The sequence below is a fragment of the Cucurbita moschata genome, unplaced genomic scaffold, assembly GCF_002738365.1.
Source record: "Cucurbita moschata cultivar Rifu unplaced genomic scaffold, Cmos_1.0 Cmo_Scf00058, whole genome shotgun sequence".
Classification (NCBI taxonomy): domain Eukaryota; kingdom Viridiplantae; phylum Streptophyta; class Magnoliopsida; order Cucurbitales; family Cucurbitaceae; genus Cucurbita; species Cucurbita moschata.
Genome location: NW_019268574.1, coordinates 784391 through 805247, shown reverse-complemented (window position 1 = coordinate 805247; position 20857 = coordinate 784391). Strand labels below are relative to the sequence as shown.

Genomic DNA, 20857 nt, shown 5'->3' with positions numbered 1-20857 from the left:
TTACTTTAACTTCGTAGTACTTAGACGATCATCTTTGATGAGAGACCGAAGCCTATTAAGGCCATGTGTGAGCTAATGAAGAAAGAAACTATTGAGTGTAAATTTAGAGTTTGGATTCAAGAGAAACACATGCTAAAAAAACAGAGTAAAAGTAAATATTTTTTAAAATTTTCGTGGAGAATGATCAAGCTTGATGATTTAGAATGGAATGTCGAAGAAAAGGAGTGTATAAAACAGTAAAAAAAAAGTACTTAAAATCGAAACTCTAATTTCGAAACCCTAATCCGGGGTGGGCATGCTGTTAAACATAAAAGATAACTCTTCCCAAGGCCCCCGCCGATGTCTCTGGACTCCCTAACGTTACCGTCAGCCACCATATACATATATATATACATACATACATACACACACATATATATACATATACATATATATCTATACATACATACATACATATACATACATATACATACATACATATACATATACATACATATATATATATATAACATCAAGGCTTTGCTCTCTATTTAAGCTCAGCCAATTATTTCAGTTTTCATTAATATTAATTCATAGAAGAAAAGAAAAATCAGCTAAAAGGAGTATATGATCTTACACATAAGCCTAATCATCAACAGCATATAATTTCAAATGCTCTTTTCGCGCCAAATTCCTGAAATCTCTGGTTGAGACCGACCTCCGAATCCGACCAGAGATATGCGTATCACGGTCTTCAATGTTAAAGGTTGAGTATCTTCTCGACTTTGGTAATGGGGGCAAATTGAGGTTGTTGGTAGCCTCAAGATGGCCTTCGGTTCGTGACGGTTTCTTATTAGATGTGGTTGGAGATGGCAAGAAGTTAGAGCTCCCCTTTCCTGATCCTCCCCTGTTAACGCTTGAGGAGGTGCTCGTCGTAGTACTCCCCTTTTGCCCTCCTCCCATGTTAGCACTCGAGGAGGTGCTCGTTGTAGTACTCCCTCGATCTTCGCTTTGTTCGTCAGCATCGACCATTTGCTGTGAAAGCTAAAATAACAACAACGTCATTACATACCGCCAAGGTGGTTACCATGACATCCTCTTTGGGCTTTCCCTTTCGGGCTTCCCTCAAAGTTTTTAAAACGCGTCTGCTAGAAAGAGATTTCCACATCCTTATAAAGAATGTTTCGTCCCCCTCTCCAACCGATGTGAGATCTCACGTGCTTTGTAGCATAAAGTAGTTTCCATTTTTTGATTTCTTATCGACCTAACTCAATCGTAGCTATATAATTTTGGGGATATGCTGAAAAGTTCGTAAGGAACGGAGTCAAAGGCGGGTCAAACTCACATAAGCAAAGCATACCTGTTTGCGAATGTTCGACTCTTCTTTTGGTTTTTCAGCAGCTAAATCTTTCCTCCGACGCCCTTGGTGTGTAGAAGAACGCCTTGTCACTTTAGAATTCTTGCACCTGTAAATTGATCTACGTAAATAAAAACGTCTCAAAAAACCGAAAAACTACAAGACTTTTCACTTATTTCCAACGACAGACAACTTACTTCGGCTGATTCGTTTGATTCGGTTCATCGGGCTCACTATGGATAACAGGAAGACCCGAAACGTCGCATGCCAATGGGCTTGTGTAAAAGAACTGCAAAAGCATATAGTTCAGGTACATTGTTATACAACTTTGCTACCTAAAGAAGTTTAGATTCTAAGTTGGACTTTATACTTCATTCTCGAGAGCTAACGATGCAGAACCGCGATATGAAGGCTCCAAAGCAAGTAGAGTGCTTAAGAGGCCTAAAGACGAGGACGGCAGATGCTTAAACGATTCTCGGAGACTAGGTCGATACGACTGCGGAGGCTTGAAACTCGGTGATAGCTTGAGTTTTCTCCAATATTCCTCAGATGGTGTTCCACATACCTTGAAAATTTTGTGGAGTTGTTCAACCTGATTCAACAATAGAATAGTTTTATCATAATACATAGTTCAACATGGCTTGAACTATAATGAACTTCACCTCTGTTCGACCGGGCAGAATCGGCCTTCCCGTGAACATTTCGGCCAAGAGGCATCCAGCACTCCATAGATCAATGCCGACTCCATAATCTATAGAACCTAACAATAGCTCCGGAGCTCGATACCTGTTAAGAATATAAATAAAAAATCTAAACAGACCATAATCTATCGAGTATTGAACATAGTATCGATCGAAGTTGATACTCATGAACCTAATTGATATCTAAGAACGCACATGAGGGATGTGTTAAGAATAGACATGAAAAAGAACGAGTATTGTTAGGAATCACGACTCTCCACGATGATATGATATTGTTCACTTTGAGCTGAAGTGTAAGCTCTCGTGGGTTTACTTTTGGTTTCCCCAAAAAGTCTCATACCAATGGAGATGTTATTCCTTACGATCAATCCCTTAATTAGCCAATGTGGGACTCTCTCCCGACACCCTCAACAATCTTCCCCTCGAACAAAGTACACTATAGAGCCTCTCCTGAGGCCTATGTAACCCTCGAACAGCCTCCCACCCCTTAATCCAGGCTCGACTCCTTTCTCTGGAGCTCTCGAACAAAATACACCCTTTGTTCGACACTTGAGTCACTTTTGACTACACCTTCGAAACTCACAACTTCTTTGTTCGACATTTGAAGATTCTATCAATATGGCTAAATTAAGGGCATGGCTCTGATACCATGTTCGGAATCACGACTCTCCACAATAATATGATATTGTCCACTTTGAGCATATAAGCTCTTATGGCTTTACTTTTGGATTCCCCAAAAGGTCTCGTACCAATGGAGATGTATTCCTTATGTATAAACTCATGATCAACCCCTTAATTAACTGACGTGGGACTCCTCTCCGAACAATCCTCAACAAGTACCCCCCGAACCTATCAACTTAAGCGGTTGAATTCAAGGGTGATTTAACAATACCAAAGTGTCACAACACGGTTTGTAAGATGTCTCTTTGGACCGAAAAAATTAGCAAGCCCAAAGTCACCAATCTTCAGCATCCCGTTTTTGTCGATTAACAGGTTCGATCCTTTGATATCACGGTGTAGTATCCCCTTATCGTGGCAATGCTTCAGACCAGAGAGTAGCTGATGCATATAACATTTGACCTGCACAAAGAGTTAATACAACGGAACTAATAAACGGCGGAAAATTTGCATCCGAAACACCCGAACTTTCATCATCGTGTACTGAAGAGAACTAACCTGAGGCTCCGTAAGCCATACTCCGGGGCGAGAAATAACCCGGGCCAAATCAGTCTGCATAAACTCGAAAACAAGATAAAGACTGAACTGCATTCTTGAGGTGGCTAATCCTTCAAGTTTGACAATGTTGGGGTGATCCAATTTCAGTAATATCATAATTTCTCTTGCCATGAACTTCACACTCTCAGGCTCTGTTGTATCAAAACGGACCTTCTTAAGGGCAACAATCTTTCCACTTTCCCTATCTCGAGCTTTGTACACATTGCTGTAACTTCCTTGGCCTACCTATTACATAAACGTTTCAAAACTATCAAAATATTCATCAATAAATTACAGAGATCTTCGAAACATATAATTTTGTTGCGATCGATACCATTTAGAGGTATTAACGTGAGAGAATCAACCCGAGGGAAAGCTCTGATACCAAATGATAAGGAATCACTACAAGAGAAGTAAGATTCGGATTACCTTGATAATCGAATATCTCAAGGCAAGAACACTTGTGTAACGGCCCAGATCCACTGCTAGCAGATATTGTCCTTTTGGGGCTTTCCCTTTCGAGTTTCCCCTCAAGGCTTTAAAACGCGTCTGCTAGGGGAAGGTTTCCACACCCTTATAAATGGTGATTTGTTCTCCTCCCCAACCAATGTGGGGCATCACAATCTACCCTCCTTCGGGGCCTAGTGTTCTCGCCGGCACTCTTTCCTTCCTCCAATCGATGTGGGACCGCCCCCAAATCCACCCCCCTTTGGGGCCCAGCGTCCTTACTGGCACACCGCCTCGTGTCTACCCCCTTCGGGAAACAGCAAGAAAGCTGGCACATCGTCCAATGTCTGCCTCTGATACCATTTATAACGGCTCAGATCCACTGCTAGCAGATATTGTCCTTTTTGGGCTTTCCCTTTCGGGCTTCCCCTCAAGCCTTTAAAACGCGTCGGCTAGGGGAAGGTTTCCACACCCTTATAAATGGTGGTTTGTTCTCCTCCCCAACCAATGTGGGACATCACAACTTGATTGAGATTCGAATCACTCTACAAGCAAAATTGATCATGTCAAGCTTGAATGATTCTAAACAAGCAACCTAAACTACATAGAATTGTATAGAAACTTGGCCTTTAACTTAAGGAAAGGTAACAACACTTAGCCCTAATGATAATAGATCAACCTAAATCTACCGCTAGAAGATATTGTCCTCTTTGAGTTTTCCCTTCTGGGCCCCCTCAAGATTTTAAAACGCGTCTACTATGGAGAGGGTCTAGCCCTACTCTGACCAGTGTCTCGCACTGTCTGGTGACTGACTCTGATACTCTTTGTAACAGCCCAAGCCCACCGCTAGCGGATATCGTTCTCTTTGGGCTTTCCTTTTCGGGGCTCCCCTCAAGGTTTTAAAAACGCGTCTACTAGGGAGAGGTTTCCACACCCTTATAAGGAATGTTTCGTTCTCCACTCCAACCGATGTGGGATTTCACAGATAAGGAATCACTCTAAGGGAAAGTAAAATTTCAATTACCTTCTTGATCAAATATCTCAAGGCAAGAACACTTGATTGAGATTCGAATCACTCCATAAGCTTAAATGCTTCTAAACATGCAATCTAACTACATAGAATCACGAAGAACATGCCTAAATCATAGAAGACATCACATTTGCAGTTCTAAACTTTCAAGAACCTCGTAAATCCCAAATGCCAAACACTCATAACCTACAGGGTCAACATAATCATATCCTCAAAACTTACAAAATCATTGCAATTAAACAGAGAATCCAATTTCAAGGAAGACAATTAAACAGACACTAGATTTTGAGCTAAAAAAGAAAGACAACCTTATCAAGCTTGTCATAGGCCTCCACACTCTTGGGAACCAAGCCAGCCAACACATGCTTAGGAATATTGCTAGTAAGCCATTTGGGCCATCCATCCACCACCACCTCACTCTTCTCCAAACCTAATCCGCCATTGCCGCCGCCGCCATCACCACCGTGGGGGTTCACTGCTTCAGACACCTCCCTGTTCACAAATCTCCTCTGCGCCGCTGGCCTCCGATGAGCCTTAAAATCCCCAGTCCCAACATACCCATTTTCCAATTTCAGGGTCTGAATTCGCCCATTGGGTGAATTCATCGAATGCTTCGCTTGCGCGCAGCCCATCGATTCGGGGGAGAAAATTAGGGTTTGGAATTTGGGGAAAAGGGGATGATGAGAAGCATTTGGAGTGATGGATATGGATGGGGAAAAGAAGACGAGCTTGGCTGTCCATGGCCGGCACTTTAGAGATCTTCTTCATAGCTTTCTCCGCTCAATGAGTGAAGAGGATTGTAGGGAACAACTTTTGTTCATTGATAATTTTGAGAGAGAATGGAAAGCGGAAATTGCCGTGCTGGGATTTGTGAGAAAAATGGAATGATGAAAGATCGAATCCAATGATGGCGAATGATGATGAACGCTAATTTGAAGTTTGATCCATTTGCGTTAATTTACAAAATTTCCTCGCTGGCACAGAACTTCTGTTGCAAAGACTTGATCCACCGCACCCGACACCTGGGAGATATTTGCATTTAATAAAATATCAAATATAATATACATGGTAAAAGTATTAAATATTTTTAACACCCCGCAAGTTGAGCGTTGGATTTGAATGAACGTAAAGCTTGGATTTGAAAAATTCAAAGAGAGATCGAGAAACACTTTTTGTGGAGATGTCAACACCTTGGTTCGAATTAGGCATAGAGAAACACTTTCTTGCCCATCGAAAACTGTAAAGGGATCGTCGCTTAGCCTTAGCCTGGGCAAGAATGTCTAACCCATGAGGAGGGATCGTAGCTCAGCGACATGCTACCTTGGCTCCGGTGATAATATTTCTAACCTAAGAAGTAGAAGGGGGAAAACCTAGAGCAAAGGACAAAGACAATGTTGAAGTCGGAAGAGTCGTCCCAATGGGTGAAGAAGCCAATTTTGGCGAGAAGGGAGGCGGTGACTTGGTTGGCAAAGAGGCCAGTGCGGCACTTAGATTTCGAAGGTAAATCTCTGTAGAAGGTCGATAGCCTTCTCGAGATTCTGTATATTTTCGATGAGAATGTTGATGAGGATCATATGAGGTTAGGGTTTTTGTGAACGTTGAAGAGAAGATTGGGAAGAAAATGAAAGAGGCTATATTGGTTAACGGAAAACCAATTGGGTTGGGAAAGGTGAGATTGTATGTATAAAGTATGGTGAACGGTGATTTGGAGGTCAAAAGGGTGGAGCCGAAAAGTAATCAATCGAGTCAAAGCCAGTGGTGGTGGAGAAAAACAATATAATATTCAAAAGTCATGGAAAAGAAAGGATCGAGGTTGTTAAACTGAAAATGGCTCTAGTACCATGAAAATGTTTGCTTAATCCACCCCACCTAAATAGTGCATGAAAGTTCTCTATTTATGATCAAATAAATTACAAGGATATGGAAATGGTAATAAATGGAAATAACAATACATAGAAAGATACCTATGTTAATAAGACAAATATCTAGATATCAAATATAATATATATGGTAAACTATAATTTAGTATTAAATATCCTTAACAATAGGATTTGACCAAACATCTCATGACACGAGCTGATGACAGCCATGTAGCAACAGTATGAAATTACCATCCCGTTAAGGACAGGTTTTGTTGTTCATATGTCAAGGGTGGAGCCGAAAAGTAATCAATCGAGTCAAAGCCAGTGGTGGTAGAGAAAAACAATATAATATTCAAAAGTCATGGAAAAGAAAGTATCGAGGCGCTACCTCATGCATGGCTTTCTTAGACTATATGGCATCTTACCTAGGGGGTGAGCTGAAACTTCCCAGGTCCATAATAGTCCCCCTCATTGGGGAGCGCAATCCCTCCCTTATCCCATGTAGCTAATGGGTTGTATGACGTGGATCTCACGTTTCCCATGCGAAACGACTAAGTTCAGTCGGGCTTTGATCAGAAACCCTTATTCCTCCATGAAGCTATAGACATCGTTCACACATCTAGCAGCCTAAGGACACGCCTGCGGTGGTTTGTATGTCGTGGTGGTCTATTAGACTCCTAGAGAAAATATTAGGTCAAAACTCAATGACGAGAGACGCTAACCACAAATCTCTAAAATCACAGCATGAATTAATTAGATACATATGTATTTAACGGAAGCATAAAACACGATTACATTCTCATAGCATTTCACATTATTCTTTCATACTCATATTACCTAAAATCATTTCATGAAAAAATCTACAACCTAAGATAAACGTACTAGCATTCATGCATTCAAGCGATCCAAGTATTTCTTCCTAAAAATTCGTACGGTGACTTACATGATTGACGCATGCCCTTTCGCTTAGCGTTTCTACGCAAATAGGTGTCCAAAAATATTGATTTTCCTCAACTAGGTCCTAATTCACATAAAAATAGGGTTAGAATTGGAATCAGGACGAAAATCGGGCAAACAAGAGTCAAATAGAACAAAATCGAACTTACATTCGTCGGCCACATGTCGGGGGAAGTTCTAGTCGCAGGCGTCATGCGCGAGTACTTTCTACGGTCACGGCTTAGGTGTTCCAATTCGGGTTGGTTTGGTTCGCAGGTCAGCTGGTTCAATACACTTGAGTTGGATCGCGGGTTGGTTGGGCCAACGGGTTGTGGGTCAGAATTGGGTCAGCATGCGGGTTGTGGGTCGAAGCGTAGCTTGCAAATGTTGCATATTGCGGGTCGCTCCACTGAACGTCTAACATGTGTTCGGTGGCTAATTGTGCACGCGGAGCCTCTTGTCGGTTGACACATGCCACGCCATCATCTTCTCTCTCCTCCTAACAGAAACAACTCAATTTCTCGATTGGTTTTTCGTCGTTTGTCTCATTTTCATAGCTCTCGATTTTGAACTCAAACCGAGATGATTTCTTCATCAAAGTTTTAGATCGTATTACAATCTACGTCCTGATATTTTTTTTCTTGAATTTTACTTTAACACAGAACAAGATATTAGCATTGGAAGAAGGTCACTTACCGTTCTTGGCCGGTTCTTGGATTTCTGCTTTCGGATCGGGATCTCGACCAAACTTCTTCGCGGATCGTGTGGAGAATCCTTCCTAAAAGAATATTTCAACATCTTTAAGTCTTGATTCTTGAGAGAGGTCTAGGATTTAAGGGAAGAAAGTTGATAAACTTACCTAACTCTTTGTTTCTTAAGTGTTCTTTGTCCTTGGCAGAAGGAGGTATTTTTCGATCACTCAGATCCGAAGAACCTTAGATGAGGATGAACTCCAGCGGTGGTATTATTTCAAGGAAGAGAGAGAGTAAGAAAATCCCCTTCTATACTCGGAGAACCATTGAAATGATATTCGAAGGTAATGGAAAGGTTATGAATAATTTCTTTTAGAATCTTGTTGATAGAAATTACAAAACGATTATGGAAGTAATCATTATGCATGACCCTCGAAAGAGGGAGCTAAAATTCACCACAAAATTCAACAACTTATCTATTTAAATTTTGCAACAACGCCATTTTCTGCGCATAGTTTGTTTAGATATGTTACACTCATCAACTAATTTTCAATAACAAAAGTAACCAAAAAATAGGTTCTACGTGGAATCGATAATGTACTTATTACTTGCTACTCATGACAGTGTATACTTGTACTTATTCTTGTGAATTTCACACTATTTTACTATATACATTCACAAGACATCAGCTATGATGGTATGTCACAAGTTGTATTACACATTCATATTTTACGACACTTCATGTATATGTATGTGTGTTTCCGAGCCATGATGATCAGGTAATGTAAAGAGATGGCAATATGACTCTACTGCTAGAGTGACAATATGATCATAATTATATGAAATTCTAGAATAATTGTGATACTTTATGATGCATGTGCGTGATTCATGTCATTGTACGATTATAGGATGGTAGTCATAATATAGTAAGGTTAGTTAGGGAGGAAATTATTTTTTATCTCGTGTTATGTATACGAAATTTAAAAAATTTGGTGATATGGCCATGAGAGGGTTGTTATATGTCCCGTATGGCCATGAGAGATGGCGATATGGTCTCTAATGTTTCTTAACGATAGGGTCACAACTTGACCATATGACCCATAGATAAAAGTTATACAAGAAAAGTTTTCATGTATGGTGTGCTTGCATATTTACATTTTCCGTCCACAGTAATAAAGTCACTGTGTATTGCTCAGTTTGACCTATATAACTTATTTAAATACATTTTTATTTCATTTTTACAAATAAAAGTAATTAAATAAATAAATTACTTATTTACATTATTAATTAATTAGCTAACAATATCTTAAGACATAATCATTAATTAATTAATTAGGATGAGTTAACTTTTAAAAAATGTTTTTCATTAATTATAACTCATTACTTATTGAACGTTTATTTGGATTAATTTTAATTAGCTCATTTATATATCATAACTTTAAAGCATAATTGTAATTAATAACAATGAACTAATTGATTTGCTATTTACTAATTGGGAGACAAAAACATTGTTTTCACTTTTGTCTCTCATCCAAACTATGTTCTATGCCAAAAATATTAAATAGCGAAAATTCGTTTAAAATCTGTTACAACGGGAAACCTGTTGAGGATTATTGGGAGGGAGACCCACGTTAATTAATTTAGAGAATGATTATGGATTTATAAGGAATATATCTCCATTGGTACGAGGCCTCTTGGAAAAGCTCAAAACAAAGTAATGAGAACTTATGCTCAAAGTGGATACCATTGTCAAAATCTGTGATTCCTAACATGGTATCATAGTCATGCCCTTAATTTATGTCAATAGAATCCTCAAATGCCAAACAAAGAAGTTGTGAGCCTTGAATGTGTAGTCAAAAGTGACTCAAGTGTTGAATAAAGGGTGTACTTTGTTCGAGGGCTCCATAGGCCTCAAGGGAGGCTCTATAATGTACTTTGTTCGACATGAGTTTATAAGTAAGGAATACATCTCCATTGATACGAGGACTTTTGGGAAAACCCAAAACAAAGTCATGAGAACTGATACCATCGTGGAAATCTGTGATTCCTAACATAGTATCATAGTCATGCCCTTAATTTATGTCAATAAAATCCTCAAATGTCAAACAAAGAAGTTGTGAGCCTCGAAGGTGTAGTCAAAAGTGACTCAAGTGTCGAACAAAAGGTGTACTTTGTTCGGGGGCTCCATAGGCCTCAAGGGAGGCTCTATAATGTTCTTTGTTCGACATGAGTTTATAAGTAAGAAATACAATATCATACCATTGTAGATATCCGTGATTCCTAACAAATCCTTCTAAAAACTTCTACAAACCGACCATGAAAACAAATTTACATAATAGATTATTTGAAGTTTATGACGAATTATCAGAGTAAAAATACCACTTTACAACAGATCAAGTAAAGAATGAGAAATCAAACCTGCCTCTATGTTTATGGAGTTGATACAAACTGTTTGCTGATACTACCACACCCCCCATTGTATTATCTATGCAGGTCCACGACCCGATCCTCATCGAGCAAGGAAAGATCTCGCCAAAGAGCAATATTTTTCTTTGTTCTTTTTATACTCGTTGTAACGCAGGAAGAAATAACGAAGGTAATCAAAATCAATTGGAGACATCCTTGCCTAAAAAGTATAATAAAGTGAATGAACATAGAACATAGAACATTTGGGTCAAATAGTATGGAAGGTCAATGGATGAAGAAGTAAGATACCTGTATAAGCGCCCATAAAGCCCAATACAAGTGTGAAGCCAGCATGAATGTGTTTGACTCCACGTAGAGAGCTTCAAGATCTTCTTGGGAAACCTTTCACGAAAATACAGTAGTTCAAATTAGTATAGAAAATGATTGCTAAAAAGTACAATGTCTCTGCAGATCCTCGAAGCGTCAGAGTACTAATATTTTCTGGTACTCGTACATTTACATTCCATCCATGTTCGAAATATCATAATCATAAATTTGAGATTAATAAGTTATATAACATATGTCCTCAAAGTAGACAATATCGTTCCATCCACGACTCTCCACAATGGTATGGTATGATATTGTCTACTTTGAGTATAAGGTCTCATGGGTTTGCTTTTGGTTTCCCCAAAAAGCCTCGTACCAATGGAGATGTATTCCTTGCTCTTAATTAGTCGATGTGGGACTTTTCTCCCAACAATCCTCAACAATCCTCCCCTCATACAAAGTACAGTCATAGAGCCTCCCTTGAGGCCTATGGAACTCTCGAACAGCCTCTCCTTAATCGAGGCTTGACTCCTTCTCTGGAGCCCTCAAACAAAATACACCATTTGTTCGACACTTGAGTCACTTTTGACTACACCTTTGAGGCTCACAACTTCTTTGTTCGGCATTTGAGGATTCTATTGACATGGTTAAGTTAAGGGCATGGCTCTGGTACCATGTTAGAAACCATGGACCTCCACAATAGTATGATATTGTCTACTTTGAGCATAAGCTCTCATGGCTTTGCTTTTGGCTTCCCAAAAATGCCTCATACCAATGGAGATGTATTCCTTACTCTTAATTAGCCAACGTGGGACTTCTCTCCCAACAATCCTCAACATAAAATGCATGAAAAAGAATTAAGAGAAGAAGATTAGTGAGGATGAGCATAAAACCTCAATCCTACAGCGTATGGTATTGAGGCTCAAAGTAAGATAAGGAAAGCGTTCATGGCAGAGGTCATCATGGGTTGATGAAAAAGTCTACCAGATTCTAGACTTTTTAAACATACATCAACAGAATGCATGAATCTTTGAGCTAAAATGAAATGAGTATTTCTGTCAACGCACCTCGTCTGGTTCTTCAGGTTGTAAATAATGCCTGAAGAAATGATACTGTTCCTCCTTGGACGGATAACTGCTCAGCAATTGATAAAACTATAGTCAAACTCCAATTTTCCTATATTTTAGACGGAAAATTTACAGATGAAAAGAAGATTAAGAACCTACCAGCTGAAGTCACAGTCGTAGCCTGCATATTCATTGAAGTGATTACCAATGTCGAAGCCTCTGTAATTGTATGATCCATACTCAAAATCAATGAAGTAGAGTCGTTCTGCATGTTAGTAAGATGAGCAATATGATGAGAATTTTATTGGGGGAAAGCAGAGAAGTCCAACTAAAGTTCACAGCCAATCCTTGGTCGTCAAGTTCCCTCTCAGCCTAGTGAGGGAATCAAATTGCTAACCAGAAGAAGATCCACATTCGAAGTCCTAACGTCCACATTACTACCATTATATCTTACTCCGACATCTCATAAGTTGTTCATTCTCAACAGTCAAAGACATGCTAATGTCCCTTGCACAACTATTTGGAAAGTATAAAATATCTTATCTAATATCCTTAATATTTGCAATATGAAAGCACATCTTCATAATTTATATCATAAGGGAATAATAATAATATGGAAAATGGAGAAGGATATATAGACGAGAGTACATGAGAGAGCGGGGGGAGTACATATATATTGTTATATGAGAGAAGAAAGCAATGTATGGTAATGGAGAATTTGAAGGAATCAAGGGAAGAAGTGGAATGTAGTATTATAGGTGGTTACCTTCTTCCTCATTTAGCATTAGGTTCCCAGAAAGCAGGTCATTGTGAGAAAACACAACGGGTGCATCAAGGAGGCTTGTTACTTCCTGTTCAATCAAGTTGCATCAATTAACAGACTCTTTTCCAAAGCAGATGGTCACTCAAAAAATAGTCAAAAGCTATTACAAAGAATCAATAAAATGGCTCTATGCAAGAGAATACCTTAATCTCAAGTATTTCATTGTGAATTTCCGTAAAAGAAATTGAATCGAATATACATTGCTTCTCGGTATCATCAAATTGCAGTGCAGAGGCTGAAAGTCAACAATGGGAAACGTGAAAACCAGTTCAAAAGAAAATAGAATATTCAACTGCATGAGGGGTCCTCTGACCAGAAGATTCTTGTTATTGGTTGAAGAAAAATAACCTTTCCCGTAACATTTTAAAATTTCGTTCCATAACTGAGGTTCTGTAGAACCTGGAATATACACTTTGTGGAATTTATTAAGCTGTTTAGCAATTTCTGCAGCTAGCTCTGGCTTTCTTATATCTGCAAAACCAAGCAAAATTAACAAAATATTTGTTATTAATCATAGGATTCAAAAGATTCTCCCATAGAGAAAAAAAAAAAAAAAACAATAGCACATGACACATGAAAACGTGAGAGATTGAAGGGGGAAGCAGTTCCAAGATAAACATACAAGCAACTCTATTGAAAGTAAAAAAGATGGATGACAAATTAAGGGTTAAAAGATCCCAAATTGATGTTCACACTGAATCAGGATATAGCTCGGTTTAGTCCAGGTAATAATGAACTAAGCCAATTGGTCTTTTCTAATCAACCTCCAAAGCAAATAAATATTCATTGTAAACGCAAATAATGCATCTTAAACTATCCTACACAACATTACTTCAAGTCTGATGAAACCACACATCTCCTAAGACAGGCTATCATTCTCCCAACTCCAAACAATGTCCTTCAGCCCACTCAAGAGCTAGTTTTAAAAAACAACAAACGAAAGTTTTCATTGAACAAATAAAAAGAGACTAATGCTCAAGGATACGAGCTCTAAAAGGTATATAGGAAGTATGTCTGGTAAAGAGAACAAATAAAAGATAAAATAAAGAACACCGTAGGAAATTATGAGAGCGTCTTGGGCAATGCAAAGCAGCAGACAAAAGGATCCCTCCAACAGATAAACTTCATAAATAATGCAAAAGGAAGTGCTAAGAGAAGGAGAAGACTCCCAACAAAGGGCCAAACTTACAGCTTAGAAGCTAGGGAGCCTTGAATGCGGAGACTTGAAACTAAAGTTAAAACAGACTAACATGGTGCTGATTGAGGATTCAAAAAGACTTTCAATAGAGAGCCAAACTCGCAGCTTGGAATTTTTGAAGCCTTGAATGAGATGGAGAATAGAAATTGACGTCAAAACAAACTGGCTTGGTGCTTGAGCTATTTGGATGTTGCCTTGGGATGAACTAGTTATTGCCTCGAGGTGAAGAGTAAGCTCTAGTTGTTAGTAGTAGACATTGAAGGGATGCTCAAGTGTGAAACTTTGTTTGAGGGAAGGACTGTTTAGAGCAAACAAATTCTCATATTGACCAAGGAAAGGAGAGATCCATGGTACATAAGTAAAGGACAATTATCTCCATTAATATGAAGCCCTTTAAGTGGTTCCAAAAGTAACGTCACGAGGGTTTAAGCCCAAAGCGGATAATATGATATATTGCATAGATGTAGCAACATCCACATAACTTCGATTGTTGAACAGTTCATTTATCTCAGAAAGAGAAATTGGACCTATTCTAGGAGACATCTTAGAAGGGAAACTGTCCAAATAATGGCAAGCCTCAGAAGATTTAAGAAATTCTTTAGTATTTCCCACAAACAAATCCATCCATGTTTAACAACCCCAGCAGGCACATTGATCAACTTTCGTCCTCCAAAATGATGCCACACAAAACAGACAACTTGCTAACCAATTGACAGAGTTGAATTTGGAGAGACGGGAGGTGTCAACCTCATCATATCTTGATTAAAGAAATAAGCTTGCTTTGGAAGCTGCTATAGTTCAACTAAAGTGTCGTCAACCCCATCGCAAATCTGAGGGAGAGGGGAGTTACCTAGTTGTACTTCACATTTCAGCTAATAGAACATATCAACTCCATACCAAATGCAAAAACAATTATCACATATACAACGGCTTCAAACCTCCATAATTTGGGATCAACTTAATAATATAAGAACACAAAATAAAACGAAATCTAAAAAAAAAACTAGATTAATCGAACACTGGATAGAATAGTAGGCTGGAGGCAAGAAAATTTTGGGTGAAGGGAGGAAACACGAGAACATAGAGGGTTGATCCATGGAATAGAAGTGAGGATTATTATCTCCACTGGTATGAGGCCTTTTGGATGGTTCTAAAAGCAAAGTTACGAGAGCTTATGCTCAAAGTGGATAATATCATACCATTGTAGAGATATGTGGAGGGGTCTTTTTGTCTTTATCAAATTGGTATTAGAGTAAAAGGCCTTGTATTCGAACTCCTGTAACCCTTGTAATATCATTTCCTCCTGAATTAATATTGATTCCATTTGTTTGGTCTTTCACAAATTTTCATGCCCACAAGTAACGAGTGTTGAAATATTGATATAATTAAATATAATGCATCCTATTAGTTTAAGATTGTGGGTATAGCGGTGACTTAACAAAAAGTATTTTCCTTAAAAAAAAGTGTTTTTCTAACCTTGAAAGAGATGGTTGTTACATTCCTTGTGTTAGGTGCAAACAAACTCCAACATTGGCTAGGGAAGGGGCAAGTCTATGATGTGACTGACAACAATTATATTTATTAGTACGTGACTTTTAAGATAGTTCCAAACGTAAAGTCATGAGGATTTATGTCCACCGTGGACAACATCATCCCATTGTGAAGATATATGGAGGTCTTTTTCCTTATTAATTGGAATCAACCTAGCTGTGTTGGTGAGATCCTTAGTGATTTGGAACAAAATTAGTGAGCCATTGTCGATGAATCCCTAGATTGGACAAGAAGTGCTTGTGATGTATTAAGCAAGTAGAACTTTATCAAATTAGATGGACTTGGATGGGAGAGTCCTATCAGGTCTGGTTGACTGATAGAAGGAGAATCTTTATTCGAAGAGAGGAGATTAAGAATGTGATAGTGATCAACACCAAGTATTATCAAACAATGTGATCTGTAGTCAGTGCTCTATCTAGCTTTGCTCTAGGCCTTGATAAGAACAAACTCTTGTAGGTAATTGAGAGTGGATGGATGAAGGGAGGCTCAAGGGTGGTACTTTGTTTGAAGGGAAGATTGTTAGGTTCAAACAAAGTCCCACATGGAGAAGTTTGGAGATGATATACACCCTTTGATCCACTTCCTCCCTGTTGTACCAAAACCCTTGGTAATGAGGATTAAATCAAGAAGATTTCAATCCACTTTGTCAAAAGCATTTTCAATATCAATTTAAACCACAATGCCCTTTTTCTTCTTCTTGAAACATACCTCCGCCACTTCATTGGCAATCAATCAGGCATCAACAATTTGTCTACCCACCACAAAAGCTGATCGGTAATTAGTAATCGTGGAGAGGACTTTTTTGAGTAGTTCCAAAAGGACTCTAGCAATGATCTTGTAAAGGTAAGAGATGAGGCTAATAGGTATATAATCCCTGACTTCTCATGCATCCATCCTTTTTGGTATAAGGCAAATGTAAAAATGTAAAAATCTGCATTAAAATCCTTCATTATTGAAGTAGGGACTGAGGGGTCAGTTACCTTTTACCGTGTATAGTAGTGGATATGCCTCACTAAAACTGTTTCATACTTCCTCAAGAATCAGGAATAAGGGGTTGAAAGCCACTGAAGGATCGTGAAGAGACTTTTCTTTAATTATTGCATTTACATCAACAGACGTTACATTAATACCACATTCTTCAATTGGCAGATCATTAATCGTAGACGTACTGTAGATGAAGGAATCTCCTTATAAGTAATGACTGGTCATCAAGCAGCCCTTGGTAATTTAAACACATCAACCAATCATAAGTAATTGATGTATAATCTCTAACCTTCCGAATTTAATAGGGCTGGAATCTCATCAATTTTTTCATATGTAGGGCCTTTTCACCTTTACTTGCTGACTTAACCCTTAAAAAATCCAAGGAATTCGAGAAGTCACTTTCAGTCAGCTTCCTATAAAAAAATAGAGGATCAAAGGAAGGATCAAAATTCCTACTTTCATATAAGCTTCAGAGATATAACAAGACCTCCAACGTGTTATCCTACTGCTGCAAAAGCGCCTTTCTTCCAATAGATAAAGGTAAATTTTTAATGGATATCCAACCTCCATGCTCTTCAACAAGATCTGAGTGAAATTGTTCTTCTCTTGAACACTTTTCAATCTTCAAATGAAATTTCCTAAGAGTTTCCATCTTTTAGAAATCTTCCTTCATCCATGTTGAGCAATGCTTTATCGACCATAAAAGGCTTGATCAAAACAGTGACCTCAAGAAATAACAAATAATTCATTTAAACTCATGTTCACCACTTCATGATCATTTCTTAGCCAAATTGGTTGAGAATATTTTAAAACTATTAAGATTTTTCAATTGGACATTGGGCCTCAGATTTCCGTTCATCATCTCCACATAACTTCTGGAGACTGGAGTTGACAAACTCCTTAACCATAGGCAGATTCTGTGATTTCTGAAATTATTCTTCATACTTCTTTAGGAAGTCTTTTAACATACCCCATAAAATGAGCCAATCTTTTTTAGAAATTTCCACAAAGACTTGACTAAGCTTTCTTCCAAGCTCCTGATGATCGCTATACTGCACACTCAGCGCTCCAACCTAGAGAAGATCTTCTTATTCATAAGCGAGTTGTACCAAATTCATCCCCGGGGATTAACAGCTTGTTGACCATGTCTTCAACAAAGAAGCTGCCATTCTCTAACCAGCATAAATACTTATTGTTTACACAATAGCGCCCTAAATCCTTCACTCAAAACAAGGGTAAACCAGAAACAGAACATAAAAAAGAAACTAAGACCTGATGCTCAACTTGGAAGCCGAAATCAGATAAAATTATTTAAACTTGGATGCAGAAACTGATGGATCGGTTGAAGATCCAGTAGCTAATAAAATCCAAGATCAAAGGATGAACACCTAACTTAAATGCAGAAACTGATGAAGAAAAACCGGGGTTGAAGGGAAAAAGGAGAGGTGGGGGTGGGGGGGATGAGGCGCGGGGTGCTGTGAGCATGAAGTACTTAAAGAATAAACTGGTTCTAAACCAATCAAGGGCTATTTGAATTATTACTACTGAAAAAATTAAGATTCTCAAGTGAAATGTTCAAAACCCAGCCGACATATTGCTGGACGTGAAAAACAAATTTTAGACCAAGATCTAACTATTAAAATGTACATATTAGTATTGAATTAATATTTCATTTCCTGTCTCCAATAGATCTTAACTACACAGCTTTCAACGTGGCCACTCTTAGATGAAATGCTACATAACGATGCAACAATCTTCTATGTTGAATGTTTGAACTGTATTGTGTGTAAATAAGGTCTACACCAGACAGATTCTCAATGCCTTCTTACCTGATGGTTCTAGCGTACGTGCATGAATAAATGACTGCACCATGCCATTTTTAAAAACTCCAAGAAGCTTGGCACCAAATCCTGCAGCTGAAAGATATTTGATTGCCTAATACAAGATTTCATGAGATTACGGAGTGAAGCCAAGTGAAAAATAAAAAAAAATAGTTGCATTATTTGGACAATCAAATTCAAGATAAGAATAAAAAATACATGGTTGTATTATATAGATTGCACACTAGATTTCATGAAATCCACACAAACTTTATTGAATCCTCTTGGTTCAAGACCATGCAAGTAAGGGATGTAAGACCATAACAGTCGTAGGAAAAATCATTAAGAAAGTAAAATGGAAAAAAGACAAGGAAATTGTGGATGAGAGAAAGAAGATCATTATTTAAGAGATTCAGGCCTACACTACACCCTCTAAGCAACAAGTCCAATCAAGTATCAAAATCTTGAAAGTCACAAGATCCAACCCCAGGCAATTCGTGCCTCTCTGTCAGGAACAGGATTTCCCACACAAAGAAGATAACTTAGACTCAATTACAGAGAGAAAAACAACTGGCACTCTCTTTAGCAAATATGAATTGATTACAGAGAAGAAGTCTTCAATACTTGTATGCACGCATAAAACAAAAACGAACAGAATACGACCTACCTTAAGAGCTGTATATAGACCATCCAGAACACCAAAATCAATTTTGCTGATCAGATCATTCACAAAACAATAATAATAATAACCACTTTGTAAATGTTGCTTCAGTACTCAATTGCCAATGGTAAAAAAAAGTTAGATATATATATATGAATTCTGAACCAATATAGATCAGGTTTGAGCACAATAGATTTCTTCAGTCAAAGCTACAGTTTTTGATTGTCATGTACACATGAACGAACACCAAATGTACAGCATGAGAATGTTTTCAAACATAGCTGAATTTTAGTTTACTTATTACGTACGTTGATTAAATAGTGGCCAATTATGGTCATAAAGTATGAAGATTACAACTCTTGAAATGTCTCATGGAAGGTCAAGGGTTTTCATTGTGAGGCTATGTAAAGCCATGTATGTTATACTTGTAAAGGAGACTTGGAAAATACCGTAAAAAGAATATTTATACTTTCCTTTAGTCAATGACTCATTTTCTTTGCAATTCTATGTAGTTTAGATTGCATGTTTAGAATCATTCAAGTTTGACATGATCAATGTTGCTTGTGGAGTGATTCGAATCTCAAACAAATGTTCTTGCCTTGAAATATTTCATCAACAAGGTAATCCGAGTTTTACTTTTCCTTGGGGTGAAATCAAACTGATGGGGGGTTTTAGCATTTGTGAACTAGGGGATGCAAATCCAGGTGCTTACGAGGGATCTTAGATTCAACTAGCTAGAGTTTCCATATCACCTTAAGAACAAGACCTATATATCACCTTAAGGACAGTTACCTTTCGATTCACAGAGTCCGTGGCTAGATTGCTTTTGGGTTGACTATGCTAAAAGATGAAACACCATGACAGCAAAGGAAAACGAGTTGCCAACGTAAAGAACGACTAAAACCAAACACTACACGAATCATACACAATAAACAGATATTTTCACACTAAATAATCGATCAAGAAGCGTCGCAAATCACCTGAAGTTCCTGATCACGATTAATAACATAATCCGTGTTAGGTCCATATAGTCTGACGGTGATGGAAACGTTACTACCATTTTCCTCCTCCACTGTAACCTTAAGCACTGCAAAAGTCCACAAAAAAATCCTTTCACATAACAGAAATCCACGAGCAAAGAAGAAACAATAGCCACAACCTCGAACACAGTCTTGCCGTAATCTAATTGAACGAAGAAATCCATTGTGTAAGCGAACACTCACGCTGATTCGTGATCCCACCGGAGACCATTTCAACAGAGAACCGAGAATCATCCACCTCCGACCACTGCTTGAACAGATCCTTACACAGCTCGCTGCAAGAAAATCAAGAAACCGATTCAAAACAAAAACATTCAAACAAACTGAAACCAAACAGAAAAAAACAAAAAACAAATTCAAAACAAACAACAACAAGCACTGTTCGTCTTGCTCCGAGAAGCACTGTTCGTCTTGCTTCGAGAAGCTAGAAGATGACATCATCAAATTCAAAACAAAAAACAAAAAACAAGAAGCACTGTTCATCTTGCTCCCAGTTCATCGAAAACACAACAGAAATAGACGCCATAAACAATCCGTATGTGGAAACAAGAAAGCAAATGAAAGAGGAACCAATACGAACATTATGCGAGGGATCATGGCGGGAAGAGGAAGATAATGGTCGACGGACAGAGTCGATAACTGATACGACTCGGTGTTGCCATCTCCATTTCCTACAGATTCTTCCACATCCACCGAGCCATTGTCGATCTCCTCAGCCCCCATGATTTCTCAATCCTTTTTTTTTTTTTTTTTTTTTTTTT

General features: G+C 38.3%; 2 protein-coding genes across 6 annotated transcripts; both read right to left on the bottom strand.

The window, feature by feature from the left end:
* Positions 1-506: 506 nt before the first annotated feature.
* Positions 507-5695, bottom strand: LOC111436677 (probable serine/threonine-protein kinase At1g09600). 4 transcript variants are annotated; one of them, XM_023074400.1, is made up of 8 exons: positions 5038-5695; positions 3214-3498; positions 2930-3117; positions 1999-2122; positions 1707-1928; positions 1534-1625; positions 1340-1457; positions 507-1023 (listed from the first exon to the last, which is right to left on the bottom strand). In XM_023074400.1, exons 1-8 carry the CDS (start codon positions 5359-5361, stop codon positions 625-627), a joined length of 1752 nt encoding a protein of 583 aa, XP_022930168.1. In that variant the 5' UTR covers positions 5362-5695; the 3' UTR covers positions 507-624. The 4 variants fall into 4 exon arrangements, with proteins under 4 accessions (XP_022930168.1, XP_022930169.1, XP_022930171.1 ...); XM_023074401.1 differs by having other exon boundaries at positions 507-1014; XM_023074403.1 differs by having other exon boundaries at positions 1340-1445.
* A 4836-nt stretch (positions 5696-10531) lies between these two features.
* LOC111436678 (probable ethanolamine kinase) lies at positions 10532-20851 on the bottom strand. 2 transcript variants are annotated; one of them, XM_023074406.1, is made up of 11 exons: positions 20677-20851; positions 20280-20371; positions 20037-20143; positions 18405-18510; positions 13191-13313; positions 12986-13077; positions 12786-12870; positions 12179-12284; positions 12020-12086; positions 10935-11027; positions 10532-10845 (listed from the first exon to the last, which is right to left on the bottom strand). In XM_023074406.1, the coding sequence occupies exons 1-11, from the start codon at positions 20817-20819 to the stop codon at positions 10729-10731; spliced, it is 1131 nt and encodes a 376-aa protein (XP_022930174.1). In that variant the 5' UTR covers positions 20820-20851; the 3' UTR covers positions 10532-10728. The 2 variants fall into 2 exon arrangements, with proteins under 2 accessions (XP_022930174.1, XP_022930173.1); XM_023074405.1 differs by lacking the exon at positions 20677-20851 and having other exon boundaries at positions 20216-20598.
* Positions 20852-20857: the final 6 nt, after the last annotated feature.

Coding starts and splice junctions, on each gene's coding strand:
- LOC111436678 (XM_023074405.1), bottom strand. CDS start 20,579: ATGAACAGTGCTTCTTGTTTTTTGTTTTTTGTTTTGAATTTGATGATG. Junction 20,144..20,215: donor ACGGCAAGACTGTGTTCGAG/GTTGTGGCTATT, acceptor GGACTTTTGCAG/TGCTTAAGGTTACAGTGGAG. Junction 18,511..20,036: donor ATCGTGATCAGGAACTTCAG/GTGATTTGCGAC, acceptor ATCTTGTATTAG/GCAATCAAATATCTTTCAGC.
- LOC111436677 (XM_023074400.1), bottom strand. CDS start 5,361: ATGGGCTGCGCGCAAGCGAAGCATTCGATGAATTCACCCAATGGGCGA. Junction 3,118..3,213: donor TATGGCTTACGGAGCCTCAG/GTTAGTTCTCTT, acceptor CTCTTTGTGCAG/GTCAAATGTTATATGCATCA. Junction 1,024..1,339: donor AGTCGAACATTCGCAAACAG/GTATGCTTTGCT, acceptor TTGTTATTTTAG/CTTTCACAGCAAATGGTCGA.